General features: G+C 35.0%; 1 protein-coding gene across 1 annotated transcript; it reads right to left on the bottom strand.

Moving 5' to 3' along the window:
• Window positions 1-2,663: 2,663 nt before the first annotated feature.
• Window positions 2,664-19,384, bottom strand: LOC123535076 (protein unc-1-like). The gene is made up of 9 exons (XM_045317608.2): window positions 19,272-19,384; window positions 16,750-16,892; window positions 15,869-15,941; window positions 15,219-15,301; window positions 11,274-11,486; window positions 10,563-10,615; window positions 9,931-10,009; window positions 6,090-6,328; window positions 2,664-3,765 (listed from the first exon to the last, which is right to left on the bottom strand). The coding sequence occupies exons 1-8, from the start codon at window positions 19,291-19,293 to the stop codon at window positions 6,101-6,103; spliced, it is 894 nt and encodes a 297-aa protein (XP_045173543.2). The 5' UTR covers window positions 19,294-19,384; the 3' UTR covers window positions 2,664-3,765; window positions 6,090-6,100.
• Window positions 19,385-20,329: the final 945 nt, after the last annotated feature.

The following is a 20,329-nucleotide window of genomic DNA, read 5'->3' as shown; positions in this document are numbered from 1 at the left end:
GATATCGCACTGGACTGGGGGCAACGACAAGGGAAGCGAAGGTGTATTTAAATGGTCCGATGGCACGTTAATGTCAAGTAGTTATACATATTGGTATGGTTCTCAGCCTGATAACACCGGAGGAAGCGAGGACTGTGTTGATATAATACCTTGGAGACCCTTCTACCACCACTGGAATGATAACGGGTGTACAGAAAAATATCCAGGAATATGTGAAATTGAGTTTTAACAGTTATATGAGTTATGTCGTCGCATACACTGGTTTTCGCATAAAAGAAAAAATATTTGCGACGAATAAACCTTTAATGAAATATATAGTGTGCTTTAATAGATTTTTATATTTCTTTAAGCTGTGTTTTCTAAATACGGGGTGTAAAACGGATTTTTGTAGTATCGGCAAAAACACGGGAAAATTCTGTCCGGAATGCAAGGAAATCACGAAGTATCTCGTCATATCTCCATGGCAATGGTGTACGTTACCATTATGGCTCTGACCATGCTTATGTTCGTCTTTCCAGAGGAAAACCCGTGGGACCCTGAACATGAGATCAGCTTGGTATGGACAACAATGTTCAGGCGTTTACCAGGTTTTTACACATTTTTCTTTGGTTTACACTGTACAATAATGTGATGCCGTATGTCAAGCAGGCTTAGGTTTGCGCTGTCTTTACGCCTTTTGTCTTTGGAGTGAATTATATTATAACACAGAAATTTTAAATTGTGCTTGAACACCCGACTCAAATTTGTAAAGTTGAAGAAAGTGGTTCCATTAGTTACTGATTGCAAACAAAGAGTGAAGCAAAGTAATTCGGAGATATGTTTTAAAGTGTACAATTTGAACACTGTGAATGACTCTTTACTAAATTTACTAAATGAAAGCCAATCATGTTCATAAGAAATTCCAGTACAACTGCAACTGAAATTTATAATCAAGTTCAACCAAAGACAGAATAACACAGCTCCTGTTGAACCGCAACAATATAATCTTGAACCTTTTTGAATAAACATTTCAAACAAACGCTTGCAAAACATACATGACTTTTAATTTCAAAAGTAACAATATATAAATATAGGCAATAGTATCAAATATATTACATAACAAAAATATCACAGTGTCACATTACAATATCAAATCTAATTCAAACAAGCTTATCTGAATTTTTTTGTATAAAAGAAACATTGTCCTACCCATGATTTTCTAAGTCCAAAAAGGGCCATAATTTTTACAAAAAGCAGGATGGAGTTATGTTTCTTGATGTACATAGTCAGCTTATGGTGGTGAACAACTGTTGCAAGTTTCGAAGCAACAGCTTGTATAGTTTAGGAGAAGGCTGACCTAAACATAAAATTTAACCAATAAATCTGATATTTTCTAAGTCCAAAAGGAGCCATAAGTCTTGCAAAAAGCAGGACAGAGTTATGTTTCTTGCTGTGCATGGTCAGCTTATGATGGTGAACAAGTGTTGCAAGTTTTAAAGCAATAGCTTTGATAGTTTATGAGAAAAGCTGACTTAAACATATTACTCAACCAAGAAAACTGATTTTCTTAGTCCAAAAGGGACAATAATTCTTGAAAAAAAGCAGGATGGAGTTATATTTCTTGATGTACAGGGTCAGCTTATGATGGTGAACAAGTGTTGCAAGTTTCAAAGCAATAGCTTTGATAGTTTAAGAGAAAAAGTTGACCTAAACATAAAACTTAACCAAGAAATCTGATATTTTCTAAGTCCAAAAGGGGCCATAAATCTTGCAAAAAGCAGGATGGAGTTATGTTTCTTGATGTACAGGGTCATCTTATGATGGTGAACAAGTGTTGCAAGTTTCAGAGCAATAGCTTTGATAGTTTAGGAGAAAAGTTGACCTAAACATAAAAAATAACTAAGAAATCTGATATTTTCTAAGTACAAAAGGGGCCATAAATCTTGCAAAAAGCAGGATGGAGTTATGTTTCTTGCTGTACAGGGTCAGCTTATGATGGTGAACAAGTGTTGCAAGTTTCAAAGCAATAGCTTTGATAGTTTAGGAGAAAAGCTGACCTAAACATAAAACTTAACCAGGCAACGCCGACGCCGACGCCGATCAAGTGATGACAATAACTCATCATTTAAAAAAAAAATCAGATGAGCTAACAATGGAATGAAGGAACTGTTACTGTAAATCAATTGCCGAAGAGGTAATAAAATCTGATCTGCAGGGCCGTAGGAACAGTGGGAGGGGAGGGGGGGGGGGGAATAATTTGACCGATTATGGTAATTATCTAGCAATTAATTATTTTTGACAGCGAGTCCATTTTACCTGTGACCTGTCACCAGACATGCAGTTTTATAATTGTATTGTTAACCTTATTAAACAGAAAACATGTAAAAATGAAAAAAGGCCTTAGAAAAGCGTTTCTTTGTCGGACCCAAGCCCGAGAAAAAAGTGAGGGGTTTTATACTATACTCATTATACTGTATTCATTTGAAAATGTCAAAACAGGGGGTATATTGTATATAAAATTCCAGTGGTAAAATTGTTCTTAAATGCTCCCAGAATGCAGGAAATGAAGCGCTGAATTTCAAAATTGTCCGGGGGAGCATGCCCCTGGACCCCTTTACCTACTTCCCTACTTTTTTATTTCGGTCGGCTGATTTTTATAATGTGTGCCCCCCCCCCCCCCCCCCCCCCCCCCCCCCCTCATTTGAAAACGCTTCCTACGAGCCTGATCTGTGTATAAATGGCATCAATAAAATATCATACTGGGTAAATCTGATAAGATTATAAACTGTATGCAATATTTTGAAGTTTTAACTTAAATATTGCAAAAAGACATAATTATATGATTGAAAAAATAAACAAACTTCAATTTAATGCTTATTCTAAGGAAAAAAAATAATCAAACAACGGAATATTTCAGTATATGCTGATAAAGGCACAATTTGACAGCGATTTCGCTATAAATCAATTGTAAATAAAATCAGGGTATGACTGATTTCGTATATTAACCCTTTACCTGCTAAATTTCTAAAATGGACTTGTCCATCTTCCAATTTGGACAGTACCATTAACCGTAAAAAGGGGTGATTACCAAAAAAAAATAGATACCGACTGAATTGCGAACAGTGCAGATCATGATCAGACTGCACGGATGTCAGATCAGACTGCATGAAGAAACAATCTTGTCCAGCAAGGTAAGGGTTAAAAAATGTTGCTCTTGCTTATTTACATAAATAATGTGTATTAAACTGCAAACAAAATTTCACATTTCAGGTATATAACAGTGGTTGACATAACTGGTTTTGCAATATTTTCAATGTTTAGTCATACGAAAATAATAAATTGACCAAAGTCACAGGAACATAATTACGTAAAAGGGAGTCTTTGCAGACATTAGCAAGCTTCCGTCTATAGTTAGATTATAAACAAATTCATCTGGTGCATTTTGTAAAACTAGTCAGATTTAAATAGTAAATCAAAGTTTACTGATCAATTCTCTCTGGAACGTATTGTTACGAAATGTTCCCTTGTCTCCACAACTTTGAATTGGACTACAGTCAAGACTAATAATAATAATAATTATCATGAGTAGGGAAACTTTCGTTTCCTGTATAGATACATATATGGGTACATATCAGACATGTGCAGATACAATGACCTATGAAAATTGGTTTCATAAATACCGCTGATTTCTTACACAAACTACACACTTACAAGGCGAGTGTGTAATATGTTGCTGTCTTGAGTGATTTTTATCAACTTCAGAGCTAGTTTGTAAATACAGTACTGTGTGACAGGAAAGGCCGTACCGGCGACAGTAACCATCAGAACAAATCAACACCCTTTACAATATTTACAAATTTATTTACATAAGATGATTATTAACAATGAATAGATATGAAAAGAAAAAAAAACTGATTAATATAAGAAAGAAAAAAAAAGTTCAGTATCTCTAGATACAAAAGTTCTTATACTTCCATTCTAATCTGACGTGACACAGGTCTTTAATGTAATTGTGAACTTTAAGTAGCACAAACAAAACAGCTTCTAAATTCAAAATACAGTCCCTTTAAACCGTGAATACGTTGATTCCGTATTGGCTCCCTATGAGTTAGGTGATTGCATCCCTGAGCTGACTTCAGAGGATAACAAAAATCATCGTCTTTGCGGTTTACGACACAACCATGGGACGAAAGCTCTGCGCTGGGAATATCACATCCAGGCGAGTGAAGACAAGTGAACCTCGGGCATTGTACTTCCGGGTTATGACATCACCAGGTAAAATCGTCTGGCGGAAGAAGCTAAAATATATAACATATGGTAAGCACCATAGCAAAACAAATAAGTCAGGGCATAAAACTGCTCCTTTGGGTATACCATACCTCCGTAGGCTCCCATAAATAATACGTGCTACTTATACAAAATATATGTGCTACTAAGTTCAAACGTCACATGATTAAAATACGTCACTTATTACTTCCATTATTACAAAGATTACTTACTTAAAAGACTAAAGTTAAAGTATGAAATGATATGAAAAGTATATGAGGAAACATTATAGATACGGACATGATAAACTGCAGCCATTATTTACAACTACAAATTAACAAAATTCAATGTAAATCAAACGTTATATGATAGTTGGCATCCATATAATATCTAATGCCATACACTAAAACGGACATTGTATGTGTATGCAATAGACTGTCACACAATTTCATATTACAATAATATATTACAAACATGGCACTAGACTTGCCATATAGATTTATACATAACCATACAATGCAGTAATGGCGTTCCATAATTAACAAAATGTTTGACATAAGTTTTTGAAACAAAGTACTTTATAAATATCATGTTACAAATTTCAGTACAAATTTTACATCTTATATAAATGAAACATTTTAAATTCCTCTTTCGAAATAATTTACAAAAGTCTGAAAAATTTAATAAATCATCCTGACATACCGAAACTAGCAAAAATCATATGCCGAAAAGTAAATGTTACAGAATTCTGTAGAATGAACAAAAATTTATCCAAAAAAAATCGTAATGCAAAAATCATACAAAAATCTAACAAATAAATTTCTTACCTCGATCGAGCATAAATTTCTAGCAAGAAAATAATTCAGACATAGATTCGTCTATAAAGTCGTAAGGTGGTGTGCGCAAGGCATATCTAGTCCAGTCTATTTAAAGGATAATGTCCCGCCAAATACTAAATTTCATGGGATTCACGGCTAAGCCGTGAGCTATGACTATTGTCATTTTCACGGGATTCACGATATAGCCGGGAAATCTAACTACTTTGGCGCGAATTTATATTGACAATTTGAGGCCCATTATAGTGGTTTTGGGGATAAAAACATAAATTACTGAAGTTTATAAAATATCAACTTTCTTATTACTGAACAGAATTTAACGAAATTTACATGGAAATTTATGTTATGAAATACAGAAAAATATAAGAGGTATTTCATGCGTGAAATCTGACATTTACCTCAATAACTCAAAAATGTACAAAAAGATGATGCAATACCTGCATTAACAATACAGATAAAATAAGGCCCGTATGTCAATTTGTGACACACGTCCCCCCTTAAAAAGAAAATTTCAAATCAACACCCTTTACAATATTTACAAATTTATTTACATAAGATGATTATTAACAATGAATAGATATGAAAAGAAAAAAAAACTGATTAATATAAGAAAGAAAAAAAAAGTTCAGTATCTCTAGATACAAAAGTTCTTATACTTCCATTCTAATCTGACGTGACACAGGTCTTTAATGTAATTGTGAACTTTAAGTAGCACAAACAAAACAGCTTCTAAATTCAAAATACAGTCCCTTTAAACCGTGAATACGTTGATTCCGTATTGGCTCCCTATGGTGGTAGGTGATTGCATCCCTGAGCTGACTTCAGAGGATAACAAAAATCATCGTCTTTGCGGTTTACGACACAACCATGGGACGAAAGCTCTGCGCTGGGAATATCACATCCAGGCGAGTGAAGACAAGTGAACCTCGGGCATTGTACTTGATGATGCAATACCTGCATTAACAATACAGATAAAATAAGGCCCGTATGTCAATTTGTGACACACTGAATGTTTGAAATCAAAGTGGTTTGACTCGTGTCACACGTACTTCTTTTGAAAGCTTCTCTTTGATCATTTGTGTGATCTCACGAGGCACAGGAACCACGACTGTGTTGTTGTTTTTCTTTGATACATTTAGCATAGTATGAAGTAAACGTAACTGAATGGCCGATGGTGATGCCGAAACAATGTCTGCTGCTTCTTTTAGTACACGGGACGCTCGGATTTCTCCATCAGCAGCTAATACCTACAAAAATTATGAGAAGTCTTGTAAACAGTCAAACATAAGCTGCATTTTGACATTCTTAACTGCGTTGAAATTGACTGGTAGCAGTATTTATTAGTTGTAGATCTAGCATTTCAATGGTAGGAGCGTTTTTGTATGACATTTGTTGGTAGCAGCATATAAATGATAGCAGCGTGTATACATATTATGCACCTGTCAATATTTTGCCCGCCCAGGGGGGCGGCGGGCCGACCCGGGGGAATTTGACATTTCAAAAATTTTGTTGTCTAAATCCCCACCCTAGGGACAACCTTTTTTGTCTAAATCCCACCCTAGAGCCTGGTTGGTACATCAAATGTTTGTCAAATTCCCGCCTGTCGGGAATGGTCTTCTGTCTAAAGTCCCGTGTATGCCCGCCGCCCCCCGGGCGGGCAAAATATTGACAGGTGCATTAGTTGCAGCGTGTTTGTATGACATTGATAGAATTATTTCAATGGTAATAAAAAATAGCAGCAATTCAATGGTAGCAGTGTGTTTGACTAATATTACAATTTCAATAGTAGCAGCATGTCTCTATGTCATTGATTATGTCATTGATTATTCTTACACGACCCGATTCATTTTCCTATTAAACAAAGAAGGCTGAAAACTGTGTGTTATTCTACAACAAATTCATTTTTCTGACGTCACAATTATTACGTCATAGCGTCAAACGGCATAGCGGGGCACTAAAAAAGAAACCAACAAAAACAGGCAAATATTTATTGTTTTATCGCCCACCAGATTCTAGTCCTTTCATTGGTTGAGTAGTGTCACGTGGTTGCCCTCTATATTTCTATAGAGGGTAATTCGGTGACCCTACATGAGAATTGCTACTGTTTTGATTTTTTCTTAAAATAACGCCATCTTGTTTTTGAGAATAACTGCAAAAAGACATATTTATGCAATTATTTTTATAAACGCGCTTTTATTAGGTACGTGAGACCATGGTACAAATGTATAGTGTATGCATACCGTATTTGCAATTACTACAAAAAAGTTTTTATAACGGAAACGCTTGGAGAAACGGAAAGTGACTCATGTTAGCGACTGTTCAGGATTTAAGCTTTCTGCACTTCGATCTAGGAATATAGTGCATCTGGAATGGGGTGTTATTGAATAAAATCATCGAGGAAACGGGTTGCCTATTTGTTCTGTCCAGCGGCGTTATGGTGTGTGTATAAGTCACGTCAATTGTTTGCTTGGTGAGGATGGGTAATCCGGCATGCAACTGACATGACTGAACTTCGGACAAAACTTCACTTGGCAGCAAACTATAATTATTCATTAATGTTCAGCAGAACAGAGAGGTCGGGCACAAAACAAAACAAGGTTAGCCTTTGTTTTTCAGCTCTTATTTTATAATATTTTTGATTTGAAAGACCTATTTGTGTAATGGTTCGGCGTATTAATTTTTAGATTTCTATGCAAGGGAGACTCGGATCAAGTTTGTTGTAAATTTTGAATTTAATTAAAGAGTGATTTTAGATCAGAAGGTAGGATAAATAGAACATTAGGTTACTGTCTTATAAATTTAAATTTATTAAGAGAGTCGGAGAAAATATATACAAGTCGAGGCTCTGCAAAAAGCTAAAATCCTGATCACTGACCTGATAAAGCAACATTTTTCTGACCCCTTGATTTTTGCCTTTATTTTGCATGAAGATAGAATAACACCCTACTTGCCCGGGAGAAGTAATAAAGTGGTCGATAAAACAAATCAATTATTTGGTTTGTTACTGACCCTCTACGGAAATATGTAGGGTCAGTATGCTTTATATAGAGAGCTCGGCTTCGTCTCGGCCTCTATAAAGCATGCTGACCCTACATATTTCCGTAGAGGGTCAGTAACAATCCAATAATCAATAATGAGTGTCGTCATGGCTGTACTTAAAAATCCTTGGTAATTTGTTAGAATCGAAATAATATATCTCATTTAGTGATTTGCTCTTGAACAAAATCATTGTTTGTCGTTCAGATGCGTATCATTATATAATTCTTTCGCATCTGAACTCCAAACAATGATTTTATTTAGCGACAAATCACTAAATGTTATTTCTTAAGTAGCAGCATGTCAATGGTAGCATTGTGTTTGTATGACACTAGCTGAGAGAGCATTTTAGTGGTAATAGTGTGTCTATATGGCACTGATTTGTAGCAGCATTTCATTGGAAGTAGCGTGTGTGTATGACATTGAGTGAAACATTTCAATGATTGCAGCGTGTTTGTGTAATGGTAGCAGCCCTTCTGTATGACATTAGGCCTAATTGGTAGCAGCATTCCAGTTGTGGCAGCGTGTTTGTTTAATGATAGCAATGTCTCTGTATGACATTGACTGGTACCAATGACAGTAGCAGCGTTTTTGTAGAGCACTGATTGTTAGCAGCATTTTGATTGAAGCATCGTGTTTGTACGAAATTGACTGACAGCAGCATTTCAAGGGACACAGCGTTTTTGTTAAATGGTAGCAATCTGTATGACATCGATTAGTAGTATCATTTCAATTGTAGCAGCCTGTTTGTATAATGATATCAGCTTGTCTTTATAATATTGATTGGTAGAAGCATTTTAATGGCAGCAGCGTTTGTGCACGACATCAATTGATAACAGCGTTTTAATTACAGCAGTATTTGTATGACATTGATTTGTAGCAGCATGTCAGTGGTAGCTGTGTGTTTGTAGCATATTAAGTTGTGCGATCTGCATGTCGTTTGATGAGGTAAATATGTGATGGTAGTTTTATAAAAATCTTCAAGGCGGTTTTCAGCATATAGAGCGGACTCAAAGTTTACTTATGTAACCCTCGACTTTCAAGTCTGACATTAACCTTGAACTAGGTGACCTGTGTTGTGAGCTCTGCACTTTGGCTTGGTGAGGTAAACATTTGACGCTAGTTATAAGAACATTTTCCAGGTGCTTCAGATAATGTGGAGCAGACAGTACGGTCAATAGGTTAATAAATTATATAAAAAAAATCCACGCCGTTAAGAATATATGGAGTGGATAAGAATTATGGACGGACGGACATGAATGACTTCAATATAACGCCCATATACTTTGGGGTTTAATAAACATTCGATTCATAGATAAATATTTCATTGAGTTACAAATAGTTTCGGCTCGAAGTAAGCGTTTGTTTAAAATGATCAACGCTGATAATTATCTTTCATGTTTAAGGTCTTGTACATAATTCCTATGTAGATCTAATAATCATTCGTGTCCTAGATAAATATAAAATTGTTAAGCTGCTTCAACAAAATTTAATGTGTAGTCCGGGCCTGACCTGTTATAGGATTTAGTAATCACAGGAGGATTTAATTTACCATATTTCATAAATATTGAAAAACGAACAGGTAGATGTACGTTCACATACATCAAAGCTTCTATAACTAGTATCACAAACGTTGACCAGCTGGAAGTTACACACATATATCTGGCTGGTAAAATGGTTCTCACGGTCAAGTCAAGAACTCAAATTAAATATTACATGTATGGTATTGGTGTAAATTAATATACACTACCTATATTTTCAAAAAGAACCAACCATTTGTGTTATTTTATATCAAAATAATTATCCCCTTTACCTTAGCTTTAGCTTGTCTCCTGCTAATTGCTTCGCTAGCCATTGATCTCTCCATCTCCGTCGGCATACTTATGTTCTTACTGTAAAATCAAAATGTATTTTATTGCTCCTGTTGTAATTCTCATTAAAGAAATATTCTAAAATTCTTCTCTTACAGAATCCTCGAAGTTCATTCATATATTGTGTATATATAACATGTCATTTGGTTTGGCTTTTACAATGCTACGCCATACCTGTATATGGTAATGGTAAGTACAAGGCGTTCCTGTCTGAACCCTTCTGAACCTCGGGTATATGTCATGATTACGGTTGGTCCAGTTAAAATAGTGGACTTGTAATGTTATACGACGTATTCTCTGTAGTTGATTTTAGGTTTACTCTCTTTTGTCACGGTAAGCGATGAGCGCGTTGAGCTATATTTACGCCTGACCGAAGACTGCTGAATTGCCTCAAGAGAATACGTGTAATAACACGAAAATTGCCGAGTGTTTTTATGGGACGTTTACCTTAAGTGCGCGTACACGCACATTTTTCATCCCCTTAATATTCCAAAGTTACAGTTAAATGCTTCTCTAGGCATAAGCAAGTTATTTAAATAGGATGTATAGACACATACACATAATCAATACTTACATCTCAACTCTAGTAACTTCGACTGATCTACCCCATCGTTTCTTCATCATTGTCTAATAAGAACATAGATAAAATCAATACAAGTAATATACATTAGTTAGAACTGTTCTATATATATATGCAGTAACTAACACAAACGAACGGTATTAATTTTAGTCTCTAAGGGTTTAGTTAAGTATCCCAATACCTCAAAAACAATATAAAATAAATTTGCACGACTGATCAGTTATGAAAGTGATTTAGAATGATCCGTGTGATATCCCTTGAAAATATTTAAAGACATGACATTTCGTACACGTTATAATCATATTACTGTCAGCAAATATAGTTCCAAGATACATATAAGTTTTAAGTGCTTTATGGCGGCCATAACAAGTCGCCCCGACTTTATCTCAGTGTTGTTATATTTTTTGGTCTTTCAAGATCATCGATTTCAACTCATTTAGATTTGAAGATTGAATATTGCTTAAGCCGGTGCTAGGGGACGTGGGCAGTGTTGCATTTTCCATTACTGCGCATGAACAGACTCAATCAAACCGAGTCTGCAATTTTCACTGTTTGCCTTGTTCTCGGTGCTTCAGAGGGATCTACTTTCCAGATTTTTTTTCTACAGATTATATGTCCTTTCAGACATATCTATCAAATGAATATCAAAAAGTATCATTTTTATTAAGGGAAGGTCTATCAAACGTAAATATCAAAAGATCTCACCTTTATCTGTCTTGAAACCTTTTCTCTTCCTTCTATAATCTCGGCTAATGTAAGTTTTCCACAGACAGCTCGCAATGAGGCCAGTGCCCTTCTTGTCGACATCCCCTTTACTATATCCGTCCCTTGTCCTACGAGTATACAATCGTACGGCTTCCTTACATCTACTGTCAAAGCGGCATTTACCTCGATTGAGACAGAGTCCTTTGTTAGTACCTGAAAAAAAGTTTAATAAGAAAAAGATGACTACATGAATTAAAGCTCCTTTTTGTAATTGAACGTTGTCATACAATGATGTTTCTATCAGTACATACATGGATTTCTCTCATATCATCACCCATATATGATATATAGATTTGCCTCACAGCATCATCCCTATATAGATTTCTCATAGCCATCCCTATATAGATTTCTCATAGCATAATCCCTATATAGATTTCTCATAGCATCATCCCTATATAGATTTATCTCATAGCATCATCCCTATATAGATTTATCTCATAGCATCATCCCTATATAGATTTCTCATAGCATCATTCTTATATAGATTTCTCAAAGCATCATCCCTATATAGATTTCTCGTACTATCATCCCTATATAGATTTGTCTCATAGCATCATCCATGTATAGACTTGTCTCATAGCATCATCCCCATATAGATTTCTCATAGCATCATCCCTGTATAGATTTCTCATAGCATCATCCCTTTATAGATTTCTCATTGCATCATCCCTATACAGATTTGTCTCATAGCATCATTCCTGTGTAGATTTGTCTCATAGCATCATCCCTGTATAGATTTGTCTCATAGCATCATCCCTGTATAGATTTGTCTTATAGCATCATCCCTTTATTGATTTGTCTCATAGTATCATCCCTATATAGCTTTCTCATAGCATCATCCCTATATAGATTTCTTATAGCATCATCCTTATATAGATTTGTCTCAAAGCATCATTCCTGTATAGATTTGTCTCATAGCATCATCCCTATATAGCTTTCTCAAAGTATCATCCCTATAGAGATTTCTCATAGCATCATCCCAGTGTAGATTTCTCATAGCATCATCCCTATATAGATTTCTCATTGCATCATCCCTGTATAGATTTGTCTCATAGCATCATTCCTGTATAGATTTGTCTCATAGCATCATCCCTGTATAGATTTCTCATAGCATCATTCCTGTATAGATTTTTCTCTTAGCATCATCCCTATATATATTTGTCTCATAGCATCATCCCTATATAGCTTTCTCATAGCATCATCCCTATATAGATTTCTCATAGCATCATCCCTATATAGATTTGTCTCATAGTATCATTCCTGTATAGATTTGTCTCATAGCATCATCTCTGTATGGATTTCTCAAAGCATCATCCCTATATTGATTTCTCATAGCATCATCCCAATGTAGATTTCTCTTTGCATCATCTCTGTATATATTTGTCTCATAGCATCATCCCTGTATAGATTTGTCTCATAGTATCATCCCTGTCCCGCTAGTTATCTTTTCTGCTTCAGGTTAGTATTTCTTTAACCTACAATTGCTCTAACATAAATATGTCTGTCCTAAACGGAAACTGAAGTTCAAATCAATGTAACAGTTACAACTTTATGGTTACTCCTTTTGAAAAAAAACTAATTGATATAAACTATGGCAAGATATGTCTCAATAACATAAACGACAAACTAGTTGTCTGCTCTGAGTTGGATTAGTTGCAAAAACCAAGAACACAACTTTGAACAAGCAAATTCAGTGAATTTATATCCTCCGCCGAAGAAGCTGTTTTGTGAATGAGGTGAGTATATTTTGAAAGATATTTCCAGTTATACACAAGCTATGTACAAAAGGGCCGTGCAACGGTTTGTTGGGTGGCAGGGGAGCGGTTTCGTAGTTTTGGCCCCTGTCGATTTTCTGTATAAACAGGACAGGGTAGATATAAAGGCATATCTATCTTACTGGTTATTTATCATTATTAATTCTTTAATATATCTGGGGAATGTGGAACGGTTAATTATTCTACATGGCGGGTGTTTTAAAATTCCTAGTTCCGTACTTCCGGTTGAGGCTTAAACATAAATATCAGAACAAAAAGTCGGCCAGACGCGCGGCTGTCATCCATCCACTTTTTTCCAAGTGAAAATCAGGGAAATAAAGTGGTGGTTGGCAGACACATTCCACACCACCTGGGTATGCATCTATGTTCGTACTATACATATATGCTACGAAATTGGATTTAAAAATAGAAATGGATGAATGGCAAAGTTCAAAGTGAGGCCCGTTAGGCTATTTTTGGTCTATAAAATTTAAGTGCTTTGGCCGATTTTCACTACGTCTGGCGTGGTAAGCGACAGGTGCATAGGACCGGAGAGGCGTCTTTATGTAGTCTATAGTATCTGCAATGGCCCATAGTAGTTTCAAAGAAAAATAAGCAAGAACGAGATTTCTATGGATATTTCAACACTGGTACCCACACGTCAATGTGGAATTCGCAAATTTGCACTCCCCTGCCACCTTTGGTTCTAGTTTTTAACCAGTCACCAGTCAGGGGGGAAAACTCTGCTCTGTAGTGGTCCATAAGTTTTAGGAAGATCCGTTAATGGCTTACTTTGTTTTTTGGAAAGTTATGAATTTTAAAACAATTAAAGGGCAATAACTCAGCAGTTACTGAAAAATTCTGAAAGATTCGCATGCATCGTCACTCTACAATGATCTATATTTGTGTTAAATTTCATGAAGAACCATCAATGGATCACTCTGTTATGTGGAAACTGACGGATTGTAAAATAATTCAAGGGAAATAACCCTGGTTTATGAAAATATCCTGACAAAACTGCGCGTGCACAACTGCCCTATAATGATATAAATCTGTGCGAAGTTTCATGAAGATCCAGCAAAAGGTTACTCAGATACAGTAAAAACTACCTATTATTTTACCAAATCAAGGGGGAAAACTCTGATTTTTTGTGTAATGGGGGTATTACTATGTTTGCCCAAAGGTTATGTGCTGATACATCATTATGTGAGGCTTTGTGATTCTAATTAAAATACTTTGTGAATTTATGCCTTTTCAATTTTTCAACCAAGAGGAAAAACGTTTTTACTGGGTCAAGGGTGAGCTAAGGTCATTTGCTATTTAATAATCAGTTGAAGTTTTGTGATTTTAGCTGAAATACTTTTTCCAGTTATAAGTATTTTCAATTTATTGCAAACAAATAAATGAGGAAAATTCTGTTTTTACTTAGGCAAGGGGGTAATACTGTGTGTGAGCAAATGTCATGTGCGAATCAATGATTATGCGAGGTATGGTAATTCTGAATGAAATAAGCATTTGAACAAATAAAGGGAAAAAAACTCTTCATTTACTTGGTATTGGAGGATAAAACTACGTGTGAACAAAAGTCACGTGCTAATTAGTAATTATTTCAGGTTTGATGATTCTAGCTTAAATACTTTTTGAGTTATGGGCATTTTCAATTTCGGACGGACGGACGGACGCAAGGACGGAAGGTCCTACATATTGGTATTTATGTTGCTTCTTTTTTGTTCTCTCTATTGATCTTTTAGTCACGTAAATGAATATAAAAGCCTTACGGAATGAATGAAATCAAAGAAAATGTTCTGTTATCTATTGTTCCTATAGCCACCTAAGTATGCAAATGTGGACTCGAAAGGACATACAGACGGACGAGTGGACGGACGAACATCCGGACGGACAAAACCAAACACAGTATCCCTGCGCCTTCGGCGGGGGATAATAGACACAATTAAGCCCGCATGATAATTATATCAATCTTCTGTATCAATGTGTTATCAGCTTGATGTTAAGAGAATGGGCGAATTCGATCTCGACACTTCTCCATTTCGTGGAATGTTATGTGTATGTTGGGTGAGCTACTTTACGTTCGAAGAATGCGTTAAAATCACATTCTGTAACAAAAGAGTACCTGTTGCTTCGGCGTCTCGTAACACTTGGTTCTTATATCTTGAAGCCACAACTCATCGACACATGGAAACACGAAAACAACACCTGGAAATTGACATGAAATATGGAAACACCTGTAAATTATCCTTAAAACAGGAAAACATTAAACAGGTGAACATTTTCATTCAAAATTTTCATGAAAATAAAAGACAGCACCTAGAATTATCTTGAAAATAAAACGTATACACCTTAAAAATATCCTGAAAAATTACTTCTAAACGTATCATGGAAATACAAATATATGTAGCACCTTTAGGTTCCGATTGCAATATAAAACAACGCTTTAAACTGCTTGTAATAAGTTTAAAAATTACATATTCAAAAACCTATAGATTATAAAATAGTGTTTTAAATATAAGTCATAATTTGAGATGAGTTTCCAAGTACCATGTAATTTTTAAGCAACATTTAACTAAGAGTATCATAATCGAATGAAAAAATATCAGTGACAAGTAAGAATGACAAAATCTGTGACTAGAGATTTAGATCAACCATCCACGTGTGAGGCAATTTGCATCAGATATGACTGTTGGGTAAAAACTTCAGTCACTTAAATTACGTTTTGCATATCCCAAGCAAAACACTTACAGAACAATTAAAACAAATATATACCTGGTTTCAAAAGTTCTTTTTTACGATCTCTCCCTAGTCGCACTTTTACTCCTCTCTCATATTGCTGTATAATCTGAAAGAAAAACAAGCAGTTCATATTCACTTAATCGTGTCTTAAAGGGTTATTAGCGGGCGTTAAACTTTATTGACAATTTTTAAGAAATTTGCTGCAGCTTCATGACTTAGTATTTCCTGTTATGCTTCATGGAGTGCTAATAACTGATAATAGTGCATGTTCCGCCCAGTTCAATTTTGTTATTATAGTGGGGTATACTCTACTTAAAAGTTACACGAGAATACTGAGAACTGTAAGTTTGCATATGTTTAACTTCGACTGGTTTATCAGTTCATTTTTGTTTTTGAAAGCACTGCGTGATCTGGTATATACTTTTACGAATTTTAAATTGTATTACATGTGTATTACATAGTTGTCTTGGTTTGCTCTGTGTCTTGTAAAATCATATATTCTAAACAACTTAATCCTATTACACCTTATAATTATCTTTAACAACTGAAAAACTGTAATTTTTGATACTGTTCCCCACAATGTCACTTTTTGTTCAATTCTATAATCTACAGACTTCGTGACCGGCTTAAGTGTGTGTCCAAGTACCTATAAACTATATGACTTTTTATGTCAATGCCAAGAAAAATCCAACATGAAACTTTAAAATTTACAAGAATTCTAACACATGTAAGATGACTAAAGACAATTTAATGTAAATGTATAATTTAAAATATACAAACAAGTAAACTGATGTGAAGTATTAGCTAGAAAGACAGACCAGACTATTAATTTTACACTCGATGGAATTTGGTGGGACTAATAAAAAGTATCATGTGTGTAAGATTCACACAAACGTAAGCAAATGCAAAAATACCTTAATACTGCCCGGCAATGTTAAAGGGAAGGTAACAAGGAGAAGTAAAGCAGACAAACAAACAGCGATGTATTCAAAGACAATCTGGAGTGTGTCAGTGTCATCGGTCTTCTCTTGTGATGAGGTACCTTGCAAAGCTTCCGCTGAAATTCAAGAAAAGCAACATTTAAAACGCTTGTATAGTTAAACAAGGAGCTGCGTTCAATAAACGCTTGATGCCCCCGGTGGCATCCTTGTCAATACAAAGCAACCTAAGTCCAAAACGAGGTCAAGGTCAATGTCAAAATGAGGTCAGGTGATGTCTGAAGATGATGAATGGTCACAGGTTACATCTGCAGTAGTATCAAGTCATTCTAGTAAGGGGTATTGATGCTAGACGAAACGGTCCCATTTGGGTAACCAAGAGATGGCCCAAATAAAGCAACTATGTCCAAAATGAGGTCAAGGTCAAGGTCAAACTGAGGTCAGGTGATGTCTGAAGATGAGGAATGGTCACAGTTACATCTGCATTAGTGTCAAGTCATTCTAGTAAGGGGTATTGATGTTAGACGAAACGGTCCCGTTTGGTTAACCTCGTACGGACGGACGGACGAACGAACGAACGGACAGGACAATCACTATATGCCTCCCGCATCAGGAGATGCCGGAGGCATAAAAATGAAAATATTACATATTTTGTATGCCCGGCTATTGTAGCTCAGTAGGTAGAACTATTCAAGAGAAAAACCTCCAACCACAATAAACACTGGGTTGAGCTGCCCTATTATCCACCATTTTGAACCATACTACATCCGTGTGAAGAACAGCCTTTAAATGGCCGCAAACAGGCAAGACTGGTCCCATCAAAAGGTCATGTAATACATATTCTAACATTTTCAATCCTACATTAAATTATGCTATTTATTGCAAGCTGTTTACTCAAAACTTCCTCAACATTCACCATGAAGCAGACGGCATACTGTCCGCGCGCGTTACCACTTCCTTAGCTGTGATCTATTAGTAAGTGGCAGCGTTGTAGAAATTTCACGTCGTCAAGCTGAAATATTGTTGAAAAGGGCGTTAAACCCACAGAATATGAACACTGATGTGGCAATGCCTAGGGTTGTGTTATTGATTTTTCATGCACAATTAACTAAGTACTAGACTTGGAAACACTTGCCTAAGAAATCATAGAAATCAGCATTAGATCGTTTGTAATATATAGTTTATACATATGTGTAAATCATAATTACATGGGCGACATAAATCCATTTCTTAGGAATGTCGAAACCGGTATTTCAATCAGATAAGATTTATTTAAAGTCGGCAAGATAGGAAACAAGTGTGATCTAACCAACCAAAATGAGATAATAAGTTAATACCATGAAACGAAGTCAGTTTTAGACAAGACAGCATATGGAAGTGCAAAGTAGAACGTTCGTCCCGTTTTATACGTTATTATTGTACTGTAAAAACATGTTTCCGGCTTTCATGTTAATCTTATAGAGGTGTGAACAGAATATAATGAAAGCTGGGAACAAGCTTAATAGTTACACCAAAAATCCATGAATAGAAAATGTTACTTTGTCTACATTTACTTATTCTAATTTGTGTTCAATACTAAATTGAGTTAACATATTATGCAATGTTATGGTTTATTTAAACAACACAGTTCGTTTAACTGGGTCAACCGTGTTGTTGCACTTATAAAATAGACTGGCCCGGTTTATAGGTTGGTCAGGACTACGATATGTATTGTATTTTGCCATCGAAATATTTCTATAAAATGCTTCTTCCCCTTCCGTTTGGATCCGTCTATGTTTACAAACACGTTTATTTATTTTATTGACTTTATAGTAGTCGCAACTTGACCGCGATGGTTGACCTTAGGCTGATTATTCATATCGATAATTTCATTGTAGAAATCAAGGGTGCTTAGGATAGCCGTGTATATTTATATGGAATTAGTTTGTATACAGTGCAGTATCAAAGTCTATTTACTTACATTTTATCAATTAAAACTTTCCAATACACTAATTTATATTTACGCAAATTTTTATTTCCTTTTTCTCGTGCAGCTCGTGTTTTACGTACACTCCTTTTTAATAATAGGTTGTGCCTTATCATGTATTATAATGCAAAGATCAACCATCGGGGTCAAGTTGCATCCACTTATACATCGATGTAGGCCTATATTAAATAGTATAACCAATATTTTCAGACATTTATTGTGTACGGGTTTAAACTTAATGTTATGGTTGAAATGATTTCTGAGTTATCTTACATAATGTGATCAATATGTTAACAATATTTAAAAATGTTTCATTTGCGTTTCTACTAAACAATTTGTTTATATTGATTGCTATGTACCGTGGTCTGTAGCTCAATATTTCTAAAGTATATTTCATTTTAACTGCCTCCAAATATTTTATTTTTCATAATCGGCGAAAAATAAAACAACTCCAGGCCAATAACATAAACCCAATCAATTTAGTTAAAATCTTTTATTAGTACATTATTATAAAATACAACAAAGGTCTTACCTGCCTCTGTCCTTTCAGACATGTTGATACGGAAACAAACATGACCACATGTTTATAAATACATTATTGTGTCAAGGATAAAAACCTGTACAGCTTATCGATCCGGAATTTACCTGTAGGCTGTAGTCAAGAAATAAAGCAAGCGATGTTTTTATTGAACTTGATGACACATGAAGTAGTTTAATGCTATTTAATCAAGCGTTATTTAACTTGTATGTATTAAAGGAAAACGGATGGCTTACCAACTATTGCTCTCGTTATTCCTTCGGAACTTGGGTAAATAGTTCATACTATTTAATGCAATGCATTAAGTGTTTCATTACATGACTTCAGAAATAGTCAAGTCAAAAAGTCAAAAACCTTTTATTTCACTCATTTCATGAATACATGAATAAATGAGGTAAGATATTTTAACAATATATTGGAGGCTCATAAGAAAATAATAGTACAATTCAATTCTAACAAAATATGATGTTTTCACAATAACGCCTTTCATATCTAGATGTCATATGTCAGTATTACAATATAATAACTAAATATATAAATAAATAAATGATGCCCCCATTCGGGCATCGGAGAGTCATAAAATGTACGGAGATGAAAATACAAAATTCATTTATCTTAGCTGTGACAATAAAACTTTAACAAATTTGCACAATTTTAAAAACTCTTTTTTATTTCCAGTATTTATAAGTTGTTCCAATTTAAATACATTCGGATTTCTGAAGAAATATGGTTTGATAAGTTTTTTTTCGTTCATTTGAAAACATGTTACACTCTAAAAGATAATGAAACTCGTCTCCTAACTTATTTTCACAGTTGTTACATGTTCTTTGGTTTAATGGTAATCTTGTCCAATCTCCTGTTTCCACAGGTAACCTATGGTTTCTCGTGCGAAATTTTATGACAGAATGCAATAGAGACTTTAGGGTATTTGATAGATATTTTTCTTGACCAAATGAAGTTTTGAATAATCTATAGAATGTGCTATTGCTAGAATTTTCAACTAACGAGTACCATGCGTTTATAAATAAATTCTTTAGTTTGTATTTAACTGC

This window comes from Mercenaria mercenaria, chromosome 12 (genome assembly GCF_021730395.1).
Source record: "Mercenaria mercenaria strain notata chromosome 12, MADL_Memer_1, whole genome shotgun sequence".
Classification (NCBI taxonomy): Eukaryota; Metazoa; Mollusca; class Bivalvia; order Venerida; family Veneridae; genus Mercenaria; species Mercenaria mercenaria.
This window is presented reverse-complemented; position numbering and strand designations above follow the sequence as displayed.

What these genes read in the sequence shown, in the direction of transcription:
- LOC123535076 (XM_045317608.2), bottom strand. Translation starts at nt 19,293, where the DNA reads ATGTCTGAAAGGACAGAGGCAG. An exon ending in GTCTGAAAGGACAGAGGCAG is followed by an intron (nt 16,893 to 19,271) that starts GTAAGACCTTTG and finishes CTTGAATTTCAG; the next exon opens with CGGAAGCTTTGCAAGGTACC. An exon ending in GAAGTTACTAGAGTTGAGAT is followed by an intron (nt 10,010 to 10,562) that starts GTAAGTATTGAT and finishes TTGATTTTACAG; the next exon opens with TAAGAACATAAGTATGCCGA.